Source organism: Diceros bicornis, chromosome 7 (assembly GCF_020826845.1).
Source record: "Diceros bicornis minor isolate mBicDic1 chromosome 7, mDicBic1.mat.cur, whole genome shotgun sequence".
NCBI lineage: Eukaryota > Metazoa > Chordata > Mammalia > Perissodactyla > Rhinocerotidae > Diceros > Diceros bicornis.
In genome coordinates, this window is record NC_080746.1 from 60,862,491 (window position 1) to 60,886,992 (window position 24,502).

Sequence of the window (24,502 nt, forward strand, 5' to 3'; positions counted from 1 at the left end):
CTACAACAGTAACCGTCTCCAAATCTCAGAATGAGTGACACAAACATTGAACAGACTCAAAGCACCCACTAGAACCACCACAGAAAGCAGGATAGAATCTGTGGTTTGAATTGAATCAAATTGATTGCCTGGTAAAACAAAACAAAAGCTAGAAAAACAAAATCAACCTCCTACAGAGGATTTTAACAAGATCTATATTCAAAATGTCCAGGGGCTGGCCCCATGGCCTAGTGGTTAATTTTGGTGTGCTCTACTTCAGTGGCCAAGGTTACATTACCAGATGCAGACCTATACCACTTGTCAGCGGCCATGCTGTGGCAGAGACCCACGTATGAAATAGAGGAAGGTTGGCAACAGATGTTAGCTCAGGGCAAATAATCCTCAGGAAAAAAAAAAAAGTCCAGGGTAAAATTAGAAAAAAATTATTCAATTTATGAAGAAAATAGAAATATGTGACTATCATGGGAAAGGATGATCAACAGATTTCAACTCTAAGATCACTCAGGTATTGGAATTATCATATAAATATTTTAAAGTAGTTATTACAATTATTCTCCATGACTTCAATGTAAACAATCTTGAAATGTGTGAGAGGTAGAAGTTTTCAGCAAAAAAATAGAAAGTATAAAAAAAGAACAATGTCATAATGTCGGAACTGAAAGTCTTAACCGCTGAACTCCATTGGACGAGCTCAATGGCAGAATGAAGATGACAGATGAAAAAGTGAACTTGAAAATAGATTAATAAAAATTATACAATGTGAAGTATAGAGAAAATATTAAGAAAATTAACAGAGTCTCAGAGAATTGGAGGACATATAAAAAATCTCTAATATTCAAGTCACTGGGAGAGTGACTTTTCCTCTCCAGAAGGAGAGGAAAAAATTATTGACTAAGAGAAATCTATTTAATGAAACAATGAGAAAGCATTCTCAAACTTGGTAAAAGACATAAATTTACAGATTTAAAAAATTCCATGATCCCCAAACAGGGAAATTTAAAGAATAGCATATCTAGAATTATCACATCATATTGCCAAAAATCAAAGATAAAGAAAACTTATTGAAAAGAGTAAAAAAATTATTTTGCGTTATATACAGGGGAACAGCAATTAGAAAGACTGCAATATCTCATAAATAAAGCTTGAAGGAAGACAGTAGAACAATATTTTTAAAGTACTGAAATTTACAAAATTATTAACTCAGATTTCTACATACAAAAAAAATATATTTCAGTAATGCAGGTAAAATAAAGGCATTATTAGATGAGAAAAATCTGAGAGAATCCATCACCAGCAGACCTTCTCAAAATGAAATCCTAAAAGGGGTTCTGGTTGAAGAGAGAAACAGGTGAGACAATTAGAAGATCAGTAGTAAAGAAAGAGCAACACAAATTATAATTATATGATTAAATAGAAGGGATTCATTTTTTCCAGTTACCTAACATATTAATAACTCTCGAAATCAAATATTATAACAGTGCCTTTATGGGGTTTTTATACAGGCAGATGTACTTATGACAACTGCAACATAGAGGAGAACAAGAATCCTATAATTATAAGGTTCTTACATTTCACTCGAAGTGGTAAAATATTAACTCTAAGTAGATTGTGAAAGGTTAGTTACATATATTGTAATCTCTAGATCAACGGTTTTCTATCAGGGGCAATTTTGCTTCCTAAGGACATTTGGCAATTTCTAGAGACATTGTTTGCTGTTTTTGCTATCTATAGGCATAGACCAGAGATGCAACTTTGCACAGGCAAACACTCACAACAAAGTAATATCTAGTGGAAATCAGTAATAGTGCCAAAGTTGGGAAACCATGCTCCAGAGCAATCGCTAAAAATATAAAATAGATATAGCCAAAAGCCAATAGATAAATCAAAATTAAATATTAAACTATTCAAATCCAAAAGTGGGTGGTAGGGGGTGGGAAAGATGAAGAACAACAAACAGATGAGACTTACAGAAAGCAAACATCAAAATGGTAGACTTTGATTAACCATATCACCAATTAGATTAAATGGAAATGGTCTAAATACACCAATTGAAGTAGAGATCGTGAGATCAGAAAAAAAGCAAGATGCAACTCTATGTCGTGTGCAAAAATTTACTTTAAATATAAATACATATATAAGTTAAAAAGATGGAAAATATACCTCATGTAAACAGTATTTAAAATAATCTGAAGTGGTTATATTATATAATATATAAGTCAAAGTAGAATTCAGAATAAAGAATATTGTCAAACATAAAGATGGATACTATGTAATGATAAACAATTCTCCAAGAAGACATAAATATACTAAATGCATATGCACTTAACTGAAGAGCTTCAAATTACATGAAGGAAAACCGATAGACTTAAAAGGAAATACAACCATCCCCCCTTATCCCAGGTTTCAAGGATCTCTGGGAAGTGAAACCGTGAATAACGAGGAAAGCAAAACCGCGGATAAGGGGGGACTACTGTATAGCCAAATCCACAATTACATTCGGAGAATTCAAATTTCTCAGTAGAACAAGGAGAGAGAAAATCAACAATCAAAAGATATGGCATGGAGCTAAAAAATGGATTAGACTAAAATTTATAACATTGAATACTACTAGAAAAGGCTATATGATAATAAGAAATATACATTACTTACTTTTATTTACCATAATTCTTTATTGGTTATAAACTCCACTAAGAGAAGTAATTTTGCTTTTGTTTACTGTCATATTTTTTATTCCTAGTTAAGTGCCTGGCACATAATAGATGCTTACTAAATATTTATCGAGTGAATAGAGAAATGCAAAAGTCAATGTCATCATTTTATTTTACTTATTTTAGGAATACCAGTTCTAATAATATGGAATTTTCCACACATTTGAAATATACCAATTGTTTGCATCAGCAGTGTAAATAACTCAGTTTACAATCCATATTCATTCTCAATAGAGTTCCTGAAATGCACCCTCCTCATCAGTTGCAAGTGGAAAGCCAGATGGCTTACGACGTAATTTTCTCTTTTACCCACTTCTCATCAGCTTTCCCTTATGATTATACTAAGAGTGCAAATTAACCAAACTCTAATTGTCATCTAGATTATCTACTGTTAAGTTCTTCCAGTTTAGAAAAAAAAGCTACTGTCAGAAGAACGTTCATATTTGGTTATTCTTAAAAGATAAACTAATAAACATGTTTCCTAAAGATGCTGAGCAAGTACATATACAGGGAAGGAATGATACTGAAATAATCTTACTTTTATTAAGTGCTTCAATATACTAGAAACAGTACTAAACACTTTGTAATCATTAATTTATGACATAGTATTATTATATGTGTTTTACAGATGTTCAGATACGTTAGATCAATTGTATATAATTTCCACTTAGAGAGGTAGTAAGTGGAAGAATTGAGATTCTAATTCCTGGTCTTGCTGATGCTGGAATCCAAGAAATTAATATCAAAGAATTATAGGAGGATGGGAATAAGTAGAAAAGTATGGCCCAGAATTCTCAAATGATTTTAGTCACGAATAATTGTAGAACACGTTCTCGGATCTGTTTGGTCCTTACTCCATAGATTATAGGGTTCAGCACAGGGGGTACCAACAAGTACATGTTGGCCAGCAGGATGTGGGTGTGGCATGGCATATGCTTACTAAAACGATGGGTAAGGAAGGAGAAAAGAGCAGGGATGTAGAAGGTGAGGATGACACAAACACAGGACCCACAAGTGCTGAGGGTCTTCACCCTGGCATCTTTAGAAGGGAGATTGAATACAGTATGGAGTATCTGTACATAGGGCAGAGAGATGCATGTCACATCAGTCCCAACAATTAAGACAATGACTGCCAAACTATAAAGACTATTGATGGAAATGTCAGCACAAGCCAATTTCACCACAGCCATGTGCTCACAGTATGTGTGGGGGACTATATTGGTCTGGCAATATGACCACCTCCTTACCAAGAAGGGATGTGGTATCATCAGCATTAACCCACATAAAAGTGCCACTATGCCAGCCTGACCCACCACAGACTTTGTAATAATGGATGAGTGTCTCAGAGGATTGCAGATTGCCACATATCGGTCGAGTGCCATGGCCACAAGAAGCCCTGACTCTACCCCAGAAAAAGCATGGATGAAAAACATCTGAGTGAGGCAGGCATGGAAGTTGATTTATGATAATTGAACCAGAATATACCCAACATCTTGGGAAAAGTGGAGGTTGACAAGATGAGGTCTGTGATGGCCAACATGGAAAGAAAATAGAACATGGGTTCATGGAGAACAGTTTCAGCTTTGATGATGAAAAGGATGAGCATGTTTCCCATGAGGGCAGCAACGTACATTGAGCCGAAAGGGCTGGATATCCAAATGTGCAAGTCTTCTAGACCAGGTATGCCCATCAGGATGAAGGTACTGGGATAGGTGAATGCAGTGGAGTTAAAGTCAAGCATGTTGATTCTGGCTACATGAGTACATACTGTTGCTCTCTTTCCTTCCTTAGTTCCTAGAATAGTCAAATGCACATATATCCTGATAAATATACTAGAATCATTCAGTATGGAAATACAACCATGGAAATTTATGCACATTTTAAGTTCCCCTTGGCAAGCCTCTCTCAAATTAGAAGTATTACATCCCTCAGCACAAGCTCTTAATCTCAATTAGGACTAGTTGGAGTGAACACTATCTTCTCTAACTGCTTACGACTCTTCTTTAGGCTCAGAATCTCAAGTATTGAGCCTGATACTAGGTATTCTCTTTCTGTCTGTTAGCCAGTTGAAGCAAAAGTCCTGATAAACAACACAAGTTCCTCACATCCTAACAAGGCAATGGGGAAAAAAACCTATAATATTACCCTCATTGAGAAATACCCCCTCACTCCAAAATAATTATGGTCTTGGAAAATTTTTGTATTAGAAAAATTATAAATAAGTATTTATGAAAGCAACACATGAAGGAAGAATAAACTTTCCGCACCTACAATACTTTTAATGATGATAATTTTTGAAATTTGCCTCCCTGGTGAATTTTTGGAGATAAAAGAAATAGTATCTAATAAATTAAATGCATAACAGCTCTAAGATAGCAACAAAGCCATTGAGACACACAAAAAGTATGCTCCCTGGATTTTCTAGTATCTCTAGAAAAATGTGACTTGCACAGATTGTCTATATTTTCATAGTAAATCTTCAGTGTATATATATTATATATTCAGTGTATATATATTTGGGGATATATATATATATATGCACTTATATATTCTGTATGAGTGTCTCAGAAGATTTCAGATTTTGTATATGTATATGTATATATATACAAACATACAAATATATATATTTATATATATTTATACATGTGTATATATATACTGTGAACATATATATCCCCAAAGGAGTAACCATTAAATCTTTCTTTTTGTCATATTTATGTTGAGATGCTTACCAGGGTACATGAGCTTCTTATCACATCTAAGAATTTAGAATACACTCTGAGAAAGAAGGAGCGGAGAGCTCTAAATCAATCTATCATCAAGCTTTGGAATTAGGAACAGTTGCCACTTTCTGTGTTATAATATGCACCCTCCAAAATGCTAAGTGTTGCTAACAAGTGCCTGATTGCTGATTTGTATAAAAACTGATGAAGTTTTTATAAGAATTTAAGAATTATCATTAATAATTTATAAATTTATAATTATAAATTATATAATTTATGAAAGAAGAAACTTATACTTTACATATGCTAGATACTCTTCCAAAGTCACACAATCAGTATGTCCCAGAAGGAGAAAATACACCCTGTTTTCAATGTAAAACTTCATATTTTTTCCTCTACAATATGCAATTAAAATAAAGAGAAAACTAATGTTAAGTTTTTTCATAACTCCTATCATGAGTGATTCTCATAGAGTACTCAGAAGCAATAGAGACAGATGTTCTTATTTATTTTGCTTTTTAAACGTGGTTTTATGGATTAACACGGTTTATAGAAAATCCATAAAATAATCCTAAACTCTTTCCTTTCAACATCTCAGTTGATGCCAAGATGTTCATTGTGAAACTAGTGGTCAGTGTCTTATTTCTTAATATTAAGATTCCTTAATAGTTAATAAATTATTCGTAAGCCCAGAGAATATGCCTGCACACTCTTTCTTTTCCAAAGTTGGTAGCAGTTGACTGGTGGACTAAAAATTCTAAACGATGGTTGAGGAAAACCTCAAGAGCATCCTGATCTAACCTTAAAGTGGCTTGTTCCATGTGGTGGGACTACCCTGATTTACCTGCGAATAATGAGACAGTCCAGAGAAGTTTCTAACTAATCTTCAGAGGGACCACATTGTCTTCCTCTGTTGCTTGCTCTCAGCCTATTTTCAGCACAGCTGAGTCTCAACAAGCCACAGTAATTTTGAAGATTTATTCTTTAGCTCTAGGAAGCTCTTCCTCACACCACTATGTTACAGTCCCCTCATCATTGCCTCTCTCACTTCTTAGGCTTGAGTAAAGAGAAATGAGTTGTCTATCCCTCCAGATTAATCGCGTTGTGTTGAATCAAAACCAGGAACTCAGAGAGTTGAATCATTCCTTGTAAGGAAGGCTCATTGCAGGTTTTATAGCCCCACTTAAGGCAGTCCCAGGGGCTCAAACTCTGCAACAAATGGGTTTTCAACCTCTGGGACGTATAGGTGATGCCTGAGGGAGTTCACATTTTCTCAATCATATGATGTCTGTTTGATAATGAAATTTGATTTGAGTGAGACCAAAGGAGCTTTTTAAGGAAATAGTTTGTTTACTCGAGTTTGATGTCTCTGACCACACTAGTTCAGTTAAAATTAAGAATATAGTCATATAGAGTTCTTAACTGAGAAGGTAACACAGGCATAAAGTAGAAAACTGGATCTCTGTGATACTGTCAGACTTAACACGCAGGTCTCATGAATATGTATACAATATTTGTATATATGTATAAATGCATACATATATATGTAGTCCTATATACACATCCACATATGTACACACATTCACATACAGATGTGTAAATACATATGCATACACATACATACATTTTTATAAAAATTCCTGCACCTATAAGAAGCATGGTGATATTATATATTCCAAACAAAATACGGATATACACACACACGTGTGTATTTGTATATACGTGTGATTATAACAATTTGATATTCAGTAAATATTTCTTTTACAGGTTTCACAGACAGACAGGTTTCAGCAGAGCTTCCACACTAAGACAGACTAGGAAGAAAGACCCAGCTACCCACTTCCAAATAAATTGCCCATGAAAACTCTAGGAATACAGTAGAGCATTGTCTGACATAGTGCAGAAAGATGAGGGGATGGCACAAAATGAATTGCAGGGTTCCACTCTTCTGTTGGCAGCATTCCTAGGAATCAGAATTGACTCAAGGGCTACAACAGCAACAAAAATTTTATTAAATACCTCCTACGTATAGAGTCTACATTAAATACTTTGGAAAACAGCAGTGGAAAAAACCAACACCATACCTCCTCTCAAGAATCTTATCCACGGGGCCAGCCCCGTGGTTTAGCAGTTAGCATGCGCTCTGCTACTGGCTGCCCGGGTTCGGATCCCGGGTGTTCACTGATGCACCACTTGTCAGGCCATGCTGAGGCAATGTCCCACATAGAGCAACTAGAAGGATGTGCAACTATGACATACAACTATCTACTGGGGCTTTGGGGAGAAAAAGGGGGAAAAAATAAAAGGAGGAAGATTGGCAATAGATGTTAGCTCAGGGCCAGTCTTCTTCATCAAAAAGATAAATAAAAAAATCTTATCCACTAGTGAGGGGATTAATATAATTAACTTTTTAAATAATATGGTACAGAGAAATTAAATAGGATAACATTTTAATAAATGATTGGAGTGACTGCCTTAAGTTGATTAGTCAAAGAAAGCCCTTTTGAAGAGGTGATTATTAATAGAGACCTAAATAACCAGAAGTATGTGAAGATAAAGGTTCTGATACCATTCTGATGTGTGGATAGGGGGGTTTTACCATACCCACAAGCAATTCCTGGACACTAGCTGGCTACAGTCTCTGTCTCACTTGTTCTCAGACAGAACAGTTGTTGGCATTTTGTGTCTCGCAAGATGCAAGAGGAATATGTCTACATTCAGCCCAGCTCTGCATTACTGCAGCCCGCCTTCATGTTCACTCACTTCTTGGACCCAGATGGTCACCTCAAGGGAGCACACCAAAAGGTCCACCTGGTGGTTCCAATCATCTGCCAAACCTGGGAGATGTTCTTTTTATGGGTATTGGTATGTCCTACTTTAATGGCCCCCTTAAATTCTCAGAATGCTTTCCATAAGGTCACCCCCCATACGGGCATCCCTTCAATAGTCCAGTTTTCAACTGCCCATCTCCCTGACCACCAGCCAAGCTATTGGCCAAGGCCCATGAGTCAAAAAAAAAAGAAAACATAAGAGCTTTTATCATTGCTGAAATCAAGTCAATCGAAACAAACTTTAATAATTATAATTTGTCAAAAAATTCAAATATCGTAATAATGAGCAACTGAATATTAAATAACTATGTTTAAAAGATTAATAAAAATAATAAAAAAGAACCTATGAATTCAGCTAGTAACAAGAAACCATAAGCTATAAAAATGCACCTTAAAATGAATAATAAAAAATCAGAAATAACTTCTAGAAATTAAGATTACTATGGAAATTAAAAATACAATAGGTGAGTTTAACAATTGATAAATATTAGAAGATATAATAATTATAGACTGAAAAATAGAGCTGAAGAAATTCTGACATTGCAGTACAGAAAAATAAGAAGATAGAATGTGTAGGAAAAATTAGAAGATGTAATATGCCTGAATAAAAACTTGCAACAAAAAGTCAATATAAACTGGCAACTAGAAGATAAATAAGTCCCAGAAAGTTAATGCACAACATAGTGATTATTGACAACAATGCTGTTATTATAAACTTTAAAATTGCTAAAAGACTAGATCTTAATTGTTCCCACAACAAAAAAGAAATCATAATTATGTGACATGATAGAAGTGTTAGGTAACACCATGGTGATGATTATATTGTAATACATAAACGTAACAAATCAACATGTTGTATATCTTAAACTTGTACAGCGTTATATGTCAATTATACATCAATAAAGATAAATTTAAAAAAATCAATGGAGTCTCGACATTAATGATATGTTCTAAAAGGTAGTAAAATAATCTCACCAAAGACAATAGAGTACAATATCAACCTAGAGTTGTTTATAGACCCTAATTACATTCAAATAAAACATTGTCAAGTAAGTTTATCCCAGAAATGCAAGTTTGATTTTACATCTCATAATCAATAAGTGTAATAGAAAAAGAACAACCATATAATTATCTTAATATATTCAGAAAAAGTATTTGATAAAATTCAATAGCCATTCATGACTAAAAATAAAATATCTTAAAATGGAAAAGAAGTTAGGTATAAAATAAGACATCTTTAATCCAAGAAAATATATTCAAAATATAAACAAGTACACCTAAAGTAAGCTTCATACTAACAGAAAATGTTTCGAATTTTCCCCCCTGAGTTTCCTAGAGGGCTTACAATACAAGATACTAGAAAATTATTTATAAGCTGTAAGCTTGGAGAATTAAGACATTGTTGTATCAGTTCAGAAACAGAAAAACAGATCAATGAAACAGAATAAAGTCAAAAGGGAGGCATGTGTGGAGAAAGGATTCTGGTAAGATGGTGGAGTAGGAAGTATCAGGATTCTGTCTCTCCATCTAGACAACTGCTCTAGCAGAATCTGTCTGACATAACTATTTTGGAACTCTAGAGTCTATTGATGGCTTGCAACTTCCAAAGGAAGGTTTGGACAGTAAATTGAAGTTAAATTTAGTCAATTTCAGCTCTTAACACATTAGCAGCTACCTATCCTCCCTATTATCATATACAAGGAAAATTAAAAAGTGATTGTACATGCCCAGGGAAAGACACAACCTCATAAAAGACCCGAGAGGATTTTAAGTTTACCCTCAGCTGATCCTTGGCACAGCGACAACCCACAACAATTCACAAAACAAAAACAAAAACCAAACAACAGAAAAGCAGTAAACCCTAGGAAAGGGGTAAAATTGATTTCCAGAGTTGCCACATGATTAGATTCAAATGTCTGATTATCAAAAACAACAAAAAAATCACAAGGCATACAAAGAAAGAGGAAAGTATGACTCATTCAAAGGAAAAAAAAAACAAACAAAAACTATTTCTAAAAAAGACCTGATAGATCTACTAGACAAAAACTTTAAAACAATTGTATTAAAGATGCTCAAAGAACTGAAGAAAGATGTGGAGAAAGTCAATAAAATAGTGTATGAATAAAATGGAAATATCAATAAAGAGAGAGAAAACCTAAAAAGAAACCAAAAAGAAAACCTGGATCTGAAAAGTACAATAAATGAAATGAAAAATACACTAGAGGAATTCAGATGCAGATTTGAGCAGGCAGTAGAAAGGATTAGTGAACTTGAAGACAGCACAAAGGATATTATCAAGTCTGAAGAACATAAGGAGAAAAAGATTGAAGAAAAGTTAACAGAGCCAAAGGGACCTGTGGGACACCATCAAGTAGACCAACATACACACTACAGGAGTCTCAGAAGCAGAAGAGAGAGAGAAAGGGGCAGAGAAAATATTTGAAAAACTACTGGCTAAAAATTTCCACGATTTAGTGAAACACATAAATATAAATATCCAAGATTATCAACAAACTCCAAGTAAGAAGAACTGAAAGAGATACCACTGAAACATATTATAATAAAAATCTCAACAACTAAAGACAAATATAGAATCTTGAAAGCAGAGAGAAGTGACTCATCACATGCAAGGGATCCTCAATAAGATATTGAGGAGATTTCTAATTAGAAACTTTGCAGGCCAATGGACCAGTATATTCAATGTGGTAAAAGAAAAAAACTGTCAACTAAGAATCCTATATCCAGCCAAAATGTCTTTCAAAAGTGAAGGAGGAATTAAGGTATTCCTAGATAAACAAATACTGATGGATTTTGTTACCACTAGAAATACCCTGCAAAAAATGTTCAAGAGAGTCCTGTAGGGTGAAATGAAAGGATACTAGACATTAAGTAAAAGCTGTATGAAGAAATAAAATATCAAGAAAGGTAAACACGTGGACAATTATAATATTCAATATTATTGTAACAATGATTTGTAATACTATTTTTTGTTTCCTACATGACTGAAGAGACTAATTTATTTAAAAAAACAATTATTAGTCTAAAAGCTAGTATCGTTGTAACTTTGGTTTGTAACTTCACATTGTGTTTTCTACACAATTTAAGACACAAATGTATTTAAAAGTATTATTAGTTTATGCTTTGGGTCACACATGCTTAAAGATGTAGTTTTGTTACATCAACAATTGAAAGGAGTGGGGACATTGCTATTAATGGTGTAGAGTTTGCATATACCATTGAAGTTAAGCTGGTATAAGTTCATTTTAGAACGTTATAACTTTAAAATGTCAAATGTAATCCCCATGGTAGCCACAATAAAATACCAATAGAAAGCATACAAAAGGAAATGAGAAAGTAATTTAAATGTTTCATTATAAAAATATAGACTAAACACAAAAACAGGCAATAATGCAGGAAATTAAGGACAAAAAATCTATAAGGCATATAGAAAATAAACAGCAAAATGACAGAAGTCCCTCCCTATCAGTAATTACTTTAAATGAATATAGAGCAAACTCTCCAATCAAATGATAAAGATTGACAGATTGGATAAAAACACATGATTCAACTCTATGCTATTTATAAGAGACTCATTTTAGATCCAAAGACAAACAGATTGAGAGTGAAAGGATAGAAAAAAATATTCCATACAATTAGTAATCAAAGAAAGTAGGGGTGGCTATACTAATATCAAATAAAGTAGACTTAAAATCAAGAAAGATTAAAAGATACAATGAAGAACATTTATTATAAAGGACATTTGTTATTAATAAGATTTTTAATACACCAAGATGATATAACAATTATAAACATGTACGTACCTAATAACAGACTATCCAAATACACAAAGCAAAAACTGATAGAACTGAAGGGAAGAATAAACAGTTCTACAATAATAGTTGGAAACTTCAATATTCCTCTTTCATAATGGGTAGAACAACCAGACGAAAGATAAGTAAGGAATGAGAAGACTTAAATAATACAATAAATGATCTAGATCTAACACATACCACAGAACATTCTACCCAACAACAACAGCATACACATTCTTCTCCAGTGCACCTGGAGTTTTTTCCAGGATAGGCTGTATGTTAGGCCATAAATTAAATCACAACAAATTTAAAAAGATAGATCTCATACAAAATATCTTCTCTGACTACAACAAGATGGAGTTAGAAATCAATAACAGAAGTAAAACTGGAAAATTCACAAAACTGTGGAAATTAAACAATATAGTCTTAAATAAATAACCAATGGATCACAGAAGAAATCAGAAGGGAAATTAGAAATTAGAGATGAATGAAAATGAAAGCACAGTATAACAAAACTTATGGGTCACAGTGAAAGCAGTACTAAGGGAGAAATTTATAACTATAAATGCTTACATTAAAATAACAAAAAAGTTGGGGGCCAGCCCGGTGGCATAGCAGTTAAGTTTGCACATTCTGCTTTGGCGGCCAGAGGTTCACTGGTTCAGATCCTGGGCATAGACCTACTTACCACTCGTCAAGTCATGCTGGGGGGGGCATCCCACATAGAAGAACTAGAAGGACCTACAACTAGGCTATACAACTATGTACTGGAGCATTGGGGAGAAAAAAGAAAAAAAAGAGGGAGATTGGCAACAAATATTAGCTCAGGGTCAATCTTCCTCAAAAAAAATAAATAAATAAAAAATAACAAAAAAGTTATCAAAACAACAACCTAACATTACAACTTAAGTCTTGGAAAGGAAAACCAAACTAAATCCAAAACTAGTAGACAGATAGAAATAATGAAGATTATGACAGAGATAAATGAAATAGAGAACAGAAAAATAATAGAGAAAAATCAATGAAATCAAAAGTTGCCTCTGAAGGATCAACACAAAAGAAAAACTTTTAGTTAGATGAACTAAGTAAAAAAAGAGAACTCAAATTACTAAAATCAGGGGCCAGCCCTGTGGCATAGTGGTTAAGTTCGTGCACTCTGCTTCGGCAGTCTGGGGTTCACAGGTTCGGATTCTGGGCGCAGACCGACCCACCACTCATCAAGCCCTGCTGTGGCAGCATCCCACATACAAAATATAGGTAGATGGGCACAGATGTTAGCTCACAGCTAATCTTCCTCATCAAAAAGAGAAAGATTGACAGAGGTTAGCTCAGGACCAATCCGCCTCACACACAAAAAAAAATTACTAAAATCAGAAACACAAGTGGGACATCACTACTGATTCTACAGAAATAAAAAGAATTATAAGAGAGTACTATGAACAATAGTATGCCAAAAAATTAGTAAACTTAGATGAGATGGACAGATTCTAGGAAAAAAAACCTACCAAGAATAAATCATGAAGAAATAGAAAATCCAAATAGACATATAACTAGCAAGGAGATTGAATCAGTAATAAAAAAATGTCCCAACAAAGAATAATCCTGAACCTGATGGCTTCACTGGTGAGTTCTATTAAACATTAAAAGAATTGATACCTACCTCTCGCAAACTTTTCCAAAATATTGAAGAGAAAGGAACAATTCTTAACTCATTCTACAAGGCCAGCATTACCTTGTTACAAAAGCCAGACAAAGACACTACAAGAAAAGAAAACTATAGGCCAATTTCCCTTATGAACATTGATGCACAAACCCTCAACAATACTTGCAAACCAAATTCAACAGCATATTTAAAGGACTATCCACCATGGCTAAGTGGGGTTTAACTCTAGTGTTAGGAAAAACTCAGTCTCTCCTGTGTTTCTCCTTTACTTGTATACTACTACTGCACTCAGAGCACTTATGACACAAGTCAGGGGAGGGTTTCCCCTAATGAGCAATTCTGCAACACAATTTAACTCAACTCTGACACTATCCACTTGGAAACAGCATCATATCCTACAGGTTAAGGGCTCAGTCCTGTAAGACTGCTCCCACCCCACTTCAGGTACCAATCGAAAGTCCAGTTTGCCATGCATGCTTCTGATTAACTGACTACAAATCACGGGTTCCTACAACTCCCTTCTCTGGTTCAATTTCTTGCTAGAGTGGTTCACAGAACTAAGGAAAACAATTACTCATGTATACCAGTTTATTAAAGGATATAATTAAGGATACAGATGTATAGCTAGATGAAAAGATACATAGGACAAAGTCTGGGAGGGCCCTGAGCACAGGAGCTTCTGTCCCCATGGAGTTGGGGCGCATCACTCTCCTGGTGTGTGGATGTGTTCACCACCCTGGAAGCTTTTTGAACCCCATACTATTGGGATTTTTATGGAGGCTTCCTCATGTAGGCATGATCAATTACTAACTCCATTTCCAGTCCCTCTCCTCTCTCTGGAGAAGTGGGGCAAGGGGACTGGAAATTCCAAGCTTCTAATCATGGCTTGGTCTTCCTGGTGGCCAGCCCATATCCAGTAGCCATCCAAGAGCCCACTCAGAGTTGTCTCATTAGAACAAAAGATGCTCCTAGTATTCTTATCAATCAGGAATTATAAGGGTTTTAGGAGCTCTGTGTCAGGAAATGGGGGTAGAGACCAATATATATATTTCTCATTGTTTCACAAATCTAGAAAATATATTTCTTATCATTTCACAAACATAGAGTAGTGCTAACACTAGTCAATGGGGAAAGGATTGTCTTTTCAACAAATGGTGCTGAGAATACTGGATATGCATGTGCAAAAGAATGAAGTTGAACCCTTAACTAACACCGTATGCAAAAGTGAACTCAAAATAGATCAAAGACCTAAATCTAAGACTTAAAAAACTCTTAAAAGAAAATATTGGGAAAAAATTTCACAACATTGGATTTGGCAATGGTTTATTGGATAAGAAACCAAAGGCACAGATAACCAGAGAAAAAAATAGACAAAAAAATTTTTACATCAAAAGAAAATATCAACAGAGTAAAAATGCAACCCACCAAATGAGAGACAATATTTGGAAATCGTATGTCTGATAAGAGATGAAAACCTTGGAATACATAAAGATCTCCTAAAACTCAACCACAAAAAAACAATCAACATGATTCAAAACTAGGTAAAGGACTTGAATAGTCATTTTACTAAAGAAGATATACAAATGGCCATTAAGAACATGAAAAGATGCTGAACATCACTATCATTAGGGAAATGCAAATCAAAACTACAACGAGATGCCACTTCATATTCTTTAGGAATGATGCTATAAAAAAACAGAAAATAACAAGTGTTGGTGATGATGTGGAAAAAGTGGAACACTTGTGTACTTTGTGGGAATGTAAAATGATACTATGATAAAAAATGTATGATGATTGCTCAAAAAATTAAAAATAGACTTGCCGTATAATCCAGCAATTACATTTCTGGGTATATACCTAAAATAATTTAGGCAGAGTCTCAAGGAGATATTTGCCTATCTGTGTTAATAGCAGCATTACTCACTATACCTAAAATGTGGAAGCAGCACAAGTGTCCATTGACAGGTATATGGATAAGCAAAATGTGGTTTATACATACAACGGAATATAATTCAATCTTAGAACAAAAAGAAGGAAATTTTGACATATATTACAACATGGATTTACGTATAGTATGTGTCCATTTGTGACTGACCTTTGCACCTAGCATAAAGTCCTGAAAGTTCATCCATGTTGTAAATTTTCAGCTTACCACCATAATTTTCTTTTTTTTTTTTTTTATTGGTTTATAACATTATAAAAATTTCAGGTGTACATCATTGTACTTCTATTTCTGCATGGACTACATCATGTTCACCACCAAAATACTAATTACAACCCATCACCACACACATGTACCGAATTATCCCTTTCACCTCCTCTCTCCCCCCTTCCCCTCTGGTAACCACCAATCCAATCTCTGTCCCTATGTGTTTGTTTATTGTTGTTATTATCTACTACTTAATGAAGGAAATCATACGGTATTTGACCTTCTCCCTCTGACTTATTTCACTTTGCATTATACCCTCAATGTCCATCCATGTTGTCACAAATGCCTGGATTTCATCGTTTCTTATGGCTGAGTAGTATTCCATTGTGTATATATACCACATCTTTATCCATTCGTCCCTTGATGGGCACTTAGGTTGCTTCCAAGTCTTGGCTATTGTGAATAACGCTGCAATGAACACAGGGGTGCATGTACCTTTGCAAATTGGTGTTTTCAAGTTCTTTGGATAAATACCCAACAGTGGAATAGCTGGATCATATGGTAGTTCTATCCTTGATTTTTTGAGGAATCTCCATACTGTTTTCCATAGTGGCTGCACCGGTTTGCACTCCGACCAGCAGTGTATGAGAGTTCCCTTCTCTCCACATCCTCTCCAACACATGTTGTTTCCTGTCTTGTTAATTATAGCCATTCTGACGGGCGTGAGGTGATATCTCATTGTAGTTTTGATTTGCGTTTCCTGATAGTTAATGATTTTGAACATCTTTTCATGTGTCTGTTGGCCATCTGTATATCTTCTTTGGAGAAATGTCTGTTCAGGTCTTTTGCCCATTTTTTAATTGGGTTGGTAGTTTTTTTGTTGTTGAGATGCATGAGTTCTTTATATATTTTGGAGATTAAGCCCTTATCAGATGTATGGTTTGCAAATATCTTCTCCCAATTGTTAGGTTGTCTTTTCGTTTTGTTGATGGTTTCCTTTGCTGTGCAGAAGCTTTTTAGTTTGATGTAGTCCCATTTGTTTATTTTTTCTATTGTTTCTCTTGCCCGGTCAGATGTGGTGTTTGAAAAGATGTTGCTAAGACCGATGTGGAAGAGCGTACTGCCTATGTTTTCTTCTAGAAGTTTCATAGTTTCAGGTCTTACATTCAAGTCTTTAATCCATTTGGAGTTAATTTTTGTGCATGGTGTAAGGTAAGGGTCTACTTTCATTTTTTTGCATATGGCTATCCAGTTTTCCCAACATCATTTGTTGAAGAGACTTTCTTTTCCCCATTGTATGTTCTTGGCTCCTTTGTCAAAGATTAGCTGTCCATAGATGTGTGGGTTTATTTCTGGGCTTTCGATTCTACTCCATTGATCTGTGTGTCTGTTTTTGTGCCAGTACCATGCTGTTTTGGTTACTATAGCTTTGTAGTATATTTTGAAATCAGGGAGTGTGATACCTCCAGCTTTGTTCTTTTTTCTCAGGATTCCTTTAGCTATTCGGGGTCTTTTGTTGTTTCATATAAATTTTAGGATTCTTTGTTCTATTTCTGTGAAAAATGTTGTTGGAACTTTGATAGGGATTGCATTGAATCTATAGATGGCTTTAGGAAGTATGGACATCTTAACTATGTTAATTCTTCCAATCCAAGAGCACGGAATATCTTTCCATTTCTTTGTGTCTTCTTCAATTTCTTTCAGAAATGTTTTATAGTTTTCGGTGTAGAGATCTTTCACCTCTTTGGTTAAGTTTATTCCTAGGTATTTTATTCTTTTTGTTGCAATTGTAAATGGGATGGTATTCTTAATTTCTCTTTCTGCTACTTCGTTGTTAGTGTACAGAAACGCAACTGATTTTTGTATGTTGATTTTGTATCCTGCAACTTTACCATATTCGTTTATTACTTCTAAAAGTTTTCTGGTGGATTCTTTAGGGTTTTCTATATATAAAATCATGTCATCTGCAAATAGTGAGTGTTTCACTTCTTCCTTTCCAATTTGGATCCCTTTTATTTCTTTCTCTTGCCTGATTGCTCTGGCTAGGACTTCCAATACTATGTTAAATAGGAGTGGTGAGAGTGGGCATCCTTGTCTGGTTCCTGTTCGTAGAGGGATAGCTTTCAGTTTTTCACCATTGAGGATGATATTAGCTGTGGGTTTCTCATATATGGTCTTTATTATGTTGAGGTACTTTCCTTCTATACCCATTTTATTCAGAGTTTTTATCATAAATGGATGCTGTATCTTGTCAAATGCTTTCTCTGCATCTATTGAGATGATCATGTGATTTTTATTTTTCATTTTATTAATGTGGTGTATTATGTTGATTGATTTGCGCATGTTAAACCATCCCTGCATACCTGGAATAAATCCCACTTGATCATGGTGTATAATCTTTTTAATGTATTGTTGTATGCGATTTGCTAGTATTTTGTTGAGGATTTTCGCATCGATGTTCATCAGTGATATTGGCCTGTAATTTTCTTTTTTTTTGTGTTGTCCTTGTCTGGTTTTGGTATCAGGGTAATGTCAGCTTTGTAGAATGAGTTAGGGAGCCCCCCACCCTCCTCAATTTTTTGGAAGAGTTTGAGAAGGATAGGTATTAAGTCTTCTTTGAACGTTTGGTAGAATTCACCAGGGAAGCCGTCTGGTCCTGGACTTTTATTTTTGGGGAGGTTTTTCATTACTGTTTCGATCTCCTTACTGGTGATTGGTTTATTCAAATTCTCTACTTCTTCTTGATCCAGTTTTGGAAGGTTGTATGATTCTAAGAATTTATCCATTTCTTCCAGATTGTCGAATTGGTTGGCATATAGCTTTTCATAGTATTCTCTTATAATCTTTTGTATTTCTGGGGTGTCTTTTGTAACCTCTCCTCTTTCATTTCTGATTTTACTTATTTGTGCCTTCTCTCTTTTTTTCTTGGTGAGTCTAGCTAAAGGTTTGTCAATTTTGTTGATCTTTTCAAAGAACCAGCTCTTGGTTTTATTAATTTTTTCTATTGTTTTTTTAGTCTCTATTTCATTAATTTCTGCTTTGATTTTTAATATTTCCCTTCTTCTACTGATTTTGGGCTTTGTTTGTTCTTCTTTTTCCAGTTCATTTAGGTGCATTGTTAGATTGTTTATTTGAGAATTTTCTTGTTTGTTGAGATAGGCCTGTATCGCTATAAACTTCCCTCTTAGAACTGCTTTTGTTGTATCCCATAAATTCTGGCATGTCGTATTTTCATTTTCATTTGTCTCCAGGTATTTTTTGATTTCTTCTTTGATTTCTTCGTTAACCCAGTCGTTGTTCAGTAGCATTTTGTTTAATCTCCACGTATTTGTGGCTTTTCTGATTTTATTCCTATAGTTGATTTCTAGTTTCATACCGTTGTGGTCAGAAAAGATGGTTGGTATTATTTCAATCTTCTTAAATTTATGGAGACTAGTTTTGTGGCCTAATATGTGATCAATCCTGGAGAATGTCCCATGTGCATTTGAAAAGAACGTGTATTCTTCGGTTTTTGGATGGAATGCTCTGTATATATCTACTAGGTCCATCTGTTCTAGTGTGTCGTTTAAGGCCAATGTTTCCTTGTTGATCTTCTGTTTGGATGATCTATCCGTTGGTGTAAGTGGAGTGTTAAAGTCCCCTACTATTATTGTGTTACTGTCTATTTCTGTTTTTATGTCTGTTAATAATTGCTTTATATATTTAGGTGCACCTACATTGGGTGCGTAGATATTTACAAGTGTTATATCCTCTTGTTGGATTGTTCCCTTGATCATTATGTAATGCCCTTCTTTGTCTCTTTTTACAGTGTTTGTTTTAAAGTCTATTTTGTCTGATATGAGTACTGCTACCCCAGCTTTCTTTTCATTGCCATTTGTGTGGAGTATCTTTTTCCATCCCTTCACTTTCAGTTTGTGAGTGTCTTTAGGTCTGAAGTGTGTCTCTTGTTGTATGCAGCGTATATATGGGTCTTGTTTTTTTATCCAGTCAGCCACCCTATGCCTTTTAATTGGTGCATTTAGTCCATTGACGTTTAAAGTCGCTATTGATAAGTATGTACTTACTGCCATTTTTTAACTTTTTTTTTTCTCAGTGTTTTAGTAGTCCTTCTCTGTTCCTTACTTCTTCTATACAGAATTGATGGTCATTTAGTTTGACCTCTGTCTGAAAGCTCTGCTCTTTAACTCCGTTCCTCCCTCCTTTTATGTTTTTGATATCATATCTAACACCTTTTTGTACATTTGTATCCATTACGTTCTAATCATGGAAATAAATAATTTTTCCTATTTGTGGTCTTCTCTTTTCCCCTTAAATCAGTCCCTTGAACATTTCTTGTAGCACTGGTTTCTTGGTGACAAACTCCTTTAATTTTTGCTTATCTGGGAAAATTTTGATCTCTCCTTCCATTTTGAAGGATAACCTTGCTGGGTAGAGTATTCTTGGCTGTATGTTTTTTCCTTTTAACACTTTAAATATATCATGCCATTCTCTTCTAGCCTGTAAGGTTTCTGCTGAGAAGTCAGCTGATAGACTTATGGGGTTTCCTTTATGTATAACTTGACATTCTCTTGCGGCTTTTAGGATTCTCTCTGTTTCCTTCCTTAGGTTAGGGAAGTTTTCATCTATTATTTCTTGAAATAGATTCTCTGCCCCCTTGTCTCGCTCTTCTCCTTCCGGGACACCTATAACACGGATGTTAGTGCGCTTGATGTTGTCCCAGAGGTCCCTTAGACTGTCCTCACTCTTTTTAATTCTTTTCTCTTTTACCTGTTCACCTTGGGTAATTTCTTCTAGTCTTTCTTCTAGCTCACAGATCCGTTCTTCTGTATCCTCTACTCTGCTTTTGAGTCCCTCTAATGAAATTTTCATTTCCAGTATTGTATTTGTCATTTCTGATTGGTTCTTTTTTATATCTTCCGTTTCTTTGTTGACATTCTCACTGAGTTCATCTATTCTCCTCCCCAGATCAGTGAGCATCCTTAACACTCTTAGTTTGAACTCTCTGTCAGGTAGGTTGCTCATTTCTGTTTCACTTAGTTCCTTTTCTGGGGTTTTGTCCTCTTCCCTTACTTGGAATGTATTCTTTTGCCTCCTCATTTTCCCTCTTTCCCTGTGCTTGTGTCTACGTATTAGGTAGGTCAGCTACGTCTCCTGCTCTTGGATAGGTGACCTTATGTAAGTGATGCCTTAGGAGGCTTCCAGTGTGCTTCCCTCAGTTCTCAATGTTCCAGGGGTGACCCCTATGTGGGCTACGTGTGTCCTTCTATTGTGGCCTGTTTGCTCTCCCTATAGGCGCCCAGGGAGGCTGAGTTATGCTCCTGGCCAGCTGTTGTTATGCTCAGCTGCTTGTAGTTGTTGTGGGCCCTTCCGTCTCTTTATCAGGTATGGGGCGCCCCAGCACGGTTGGCTGTAAGTTCTAATACCACATTTGTGTTGCAGTATTTCTTTTAAGTGAGTAGGCCCCCAGCGTGGCAGGTTGTTAGGCTCAGGGCCTTACAATTGCTGTAAGCTTCTAGCCTATTAGGTCTCTTGTCAGCTCTCTGAGGATTGCAGCTGGGTGGGGCTGGCCTCAGGCACAGGAGCACCAAACTGTTTCAGGCTTTGGAAGGTGGGGCAAACCTCCTATGTGGGTCTTTGAGAAGCACAAGTCTTCTGCAGCTGACAAGCCCTGTTGCCCACAGGTCCACACCACTGCCAACACAGTCCTGCCCCGTGTGAGCGCCCCGACCTCCCCAAGCGGACCCAGTCTCACCACGGCGGGAGCCCCACACACTCCGTCACCGCCCCACACTCTCTACCCGCTCCTTGTGCACACCCTGCCCGCTCAAGTTGGCTCAGTTGCCAGGCTGCAGAGAATCCAGTCACCAATCTATGCAGGCCCACAAGTTGCTTGAGGGCTTGTTGTTGGGTGGGGCCAGTCTCTAGAGTGGGCTGTCTGCCCTTGCTGAGCTGGATTAAATCGGTGCACTAGTGGGTGGAGCAGACCCTGGGCTAGCAGGCCTCAGGGAGAACTCTGATGGCGTCTGTGTCAGCACGCTCACACCAGGCCACAACAATGGCCGCCACCAATGTCCCAGTCCCTGGAGAGGTCTCACCCCTCACCGAGATGCACTCAGGGCCTATTATGTGAGTCTCTTGTCACCAAAGCACTGTGCACCTTTCTTTCTGGTGATTTTAGGATGCTTTCTGGAATGGGTGAGTTTGTGCGCGGGCCCTTTAAGAGCCAGTTTTAGTTTCTTTGTGAACCGGGTTTTTGGGGGTCCTCCCCACTGCTTTAGTAGCAGGCAAAGTCAGATATTATGCCGCTGGTCTCGATTTTGCTGGGTCCACAAAATGCCCACAACGGGGGCGCTCCCCGGCTCAGAGCCCCGCGCCTCCAGGGAGGGTGCGTACCTGTGAGCTGCTCCCGGCAGCCGTGAAGCTGGCGGCTTGTGAAGGCGGTGTTTTTCCTCTCCAGAAGGGGGTCTCTGCCTCTTCTACCTCAGTTAGGATTGTCCGTTGTTGCAGGAGTTCCTCTTATCCAGTTTTCAGTTCTGTCTCAGGGGTAATTTTTCCACGAGTAGTTGTAAATTGGCTGTGTCCACGGGAAGAGGTGAGTTCAGAGTCTGCCTACGCCGCCATCTTTTTTCTACCACCATAATTTTCTTTTTTTGTTCTTTTCTCTTCATTTTATATATTTTTTCCAGCTAAGATTTTCTAAGGTACATACTATTCTTGAGGCAAAACATCTCCTAAATTTTAGCTGTGGCACACGCTGACATTATATAAAATTTTACATTAGTTACACAGAATCAGCCTATATTATAAGCTAAAAAAAAAAAATGAAAATATCGAAGAACATATGATAAGCTAAACCTCAGTCATAGTCCCAGTTTCTCTAAAACGAATACAATTCTCAGTTATGTACTTTGCCTCTGGTTATTTTTCTACTTTCAGTTCCTAGATCCTTAACAGTTACAAACAAGAGAGAAAATGCTGCCTCTCTATAAATTGGTATGACTCCTGCATATTAGTCACTCTAGGTCAATGTGCGTGTACCTGTGCCAAGAAATGATGGAATGAGTGAACATTTGTCATTAAAAAAATATACTAAATGACTTATGTACCTTGAACGTGATTCTAGGTGCTAGACAGACACAAATTAATAAATTACCCTGTACTGAAAATAGAAATGTCTCTCACAAAATAGTGTATGATCGGCATGAACTATTCTATTCCATATATCAACCATCCTTTTTTTCTAGTAAATATGACCCAATATACACCTGGGTAGTTTCTGTCTTCTTAGATAATGTAGAATTACCTGAATATAAACAAGACCATAGTTCCATGGTATCACCTGTCTTGCTGGTTAGTTAAAAAACCTTACAAACTCAAACATATGTACTTGTGAAAACTTTAAGAAATCTCTCCCAAATATTTTTGGTTTTGACGCCATAGATGATAGGGTTCAACATAGGAGGGATAAGAAGATAAATGATGGCTATAAAGATGTGGACGTGTGGAGCTACGTTATGACCAAATCTGTGGGTAATAAAGGAGAAAAAGGCAGGTGTGTAAAACACTAAGATGACCCAAACGTGAGAGCCACATGTGCTCAAGGTCTTGAGTCTGGCCTCCTTTGATGGGAGATGAAACACAGCATGAAGAATGAGAATATAAGAGCAAATTATCAATATTTAGTCCAGCCCACCAGTAGGGAAGGCAAGAATTAAGCCATAGAGTCTGTGGATCCTGGTATTGGCACAGGCCAGTTTGATCAAGGCTATAAATTCACAGTAGGTGTGGGCGATGACATTGGTTTTGCAGTAGGGAAGCCTCATCAGTAAGAAAGGATGAGGAGTCAGTAGGATTACTCCACGTAGAATGATGGCTAAACACAAAGCCATGATCACTCCATGTGTCAGGATGGTGGAGTGCCTCAGAGGGTTGCAGATGGCCACATATCGGTCAAAGGCCATGGCCAACAGGAATCCTGACTCCATGGTGGAGAGAGAGTGGATGAAGAATATCTGGGTGAGGCAAGCTTTAAAGTCGATTTCACTGTCATTGAACCAGAAAAGTCTGAGGATCTTGGGAAGGGCAGTGGTGCAAAGCATCAGGTCATTCACAGAGAGCATGCAGAGGAAGAGATACATGGGTTCACGAAGCCTAGGGTCTGTCTTGATGATGAACACAAGGACACAATTCCCCATCAGTGCCAGTAGATAGACCAGGCAAAAGGGGATGGAGATCCAGACATGAGCAGCCCTTCCAGCCCTGGGATTCCAAGGAGGAGGAAAGTAGTTGGGTATAAACTGGTTCTATTTGGAACTAACATTTTGAGAGTCACTAAACCCGTTCTAGCCTAAGTGTTGTCAAAATTATTTTCAATATATTGAGCTTAAAAAAATACTTTCTGTTTGTACTTAAAATATAGGACACATATTTTATGACCACCAGTGGTAGGAAACTTTGTGCCAGGTTCAGGTATGGGGGAGCAGATGTGGAATTAGCCAGTAATATTTATTTTAATCTCAAAATTGAAAAGGGAAAAGAGAAAGTGGACTCTACTCTAGGGAAAAGAAAGAATGGAACATAAAGTTGGGATATGTTTTGCTCCACATCTCCTTTATC

At 36.4% G+C, this 24,502-nt stretch overlaps 1 protein-coding gene and 1 pseudogene across 1 annotated transcript; both read right to left on the bottom strand.

Moving 5' to 3' along the window:
- Positions 1-3,502: 3,502 nt before the first annotated feature.
- Positions 3,503-4,449, bottom strand: LOC131409044 (olfactory receptor 52E4-like). The gene is given in 2 exon segments (XM_058546248.1): positions 3,503-4,170; positions 4,173-4,449. Coding segments are annotated over 2 exon segments (945 nt in total).
- An 18,810-nt stretch (positions 4,450-23,259) lies between these two features.
- Positions 23,260-24,209, bottom strand: LOC131409045 (olfactory receptor 52D1-like; annotated as a pseudogene).
- Positions 24,210-24,502: the final 293 nt, after the last annotated feature.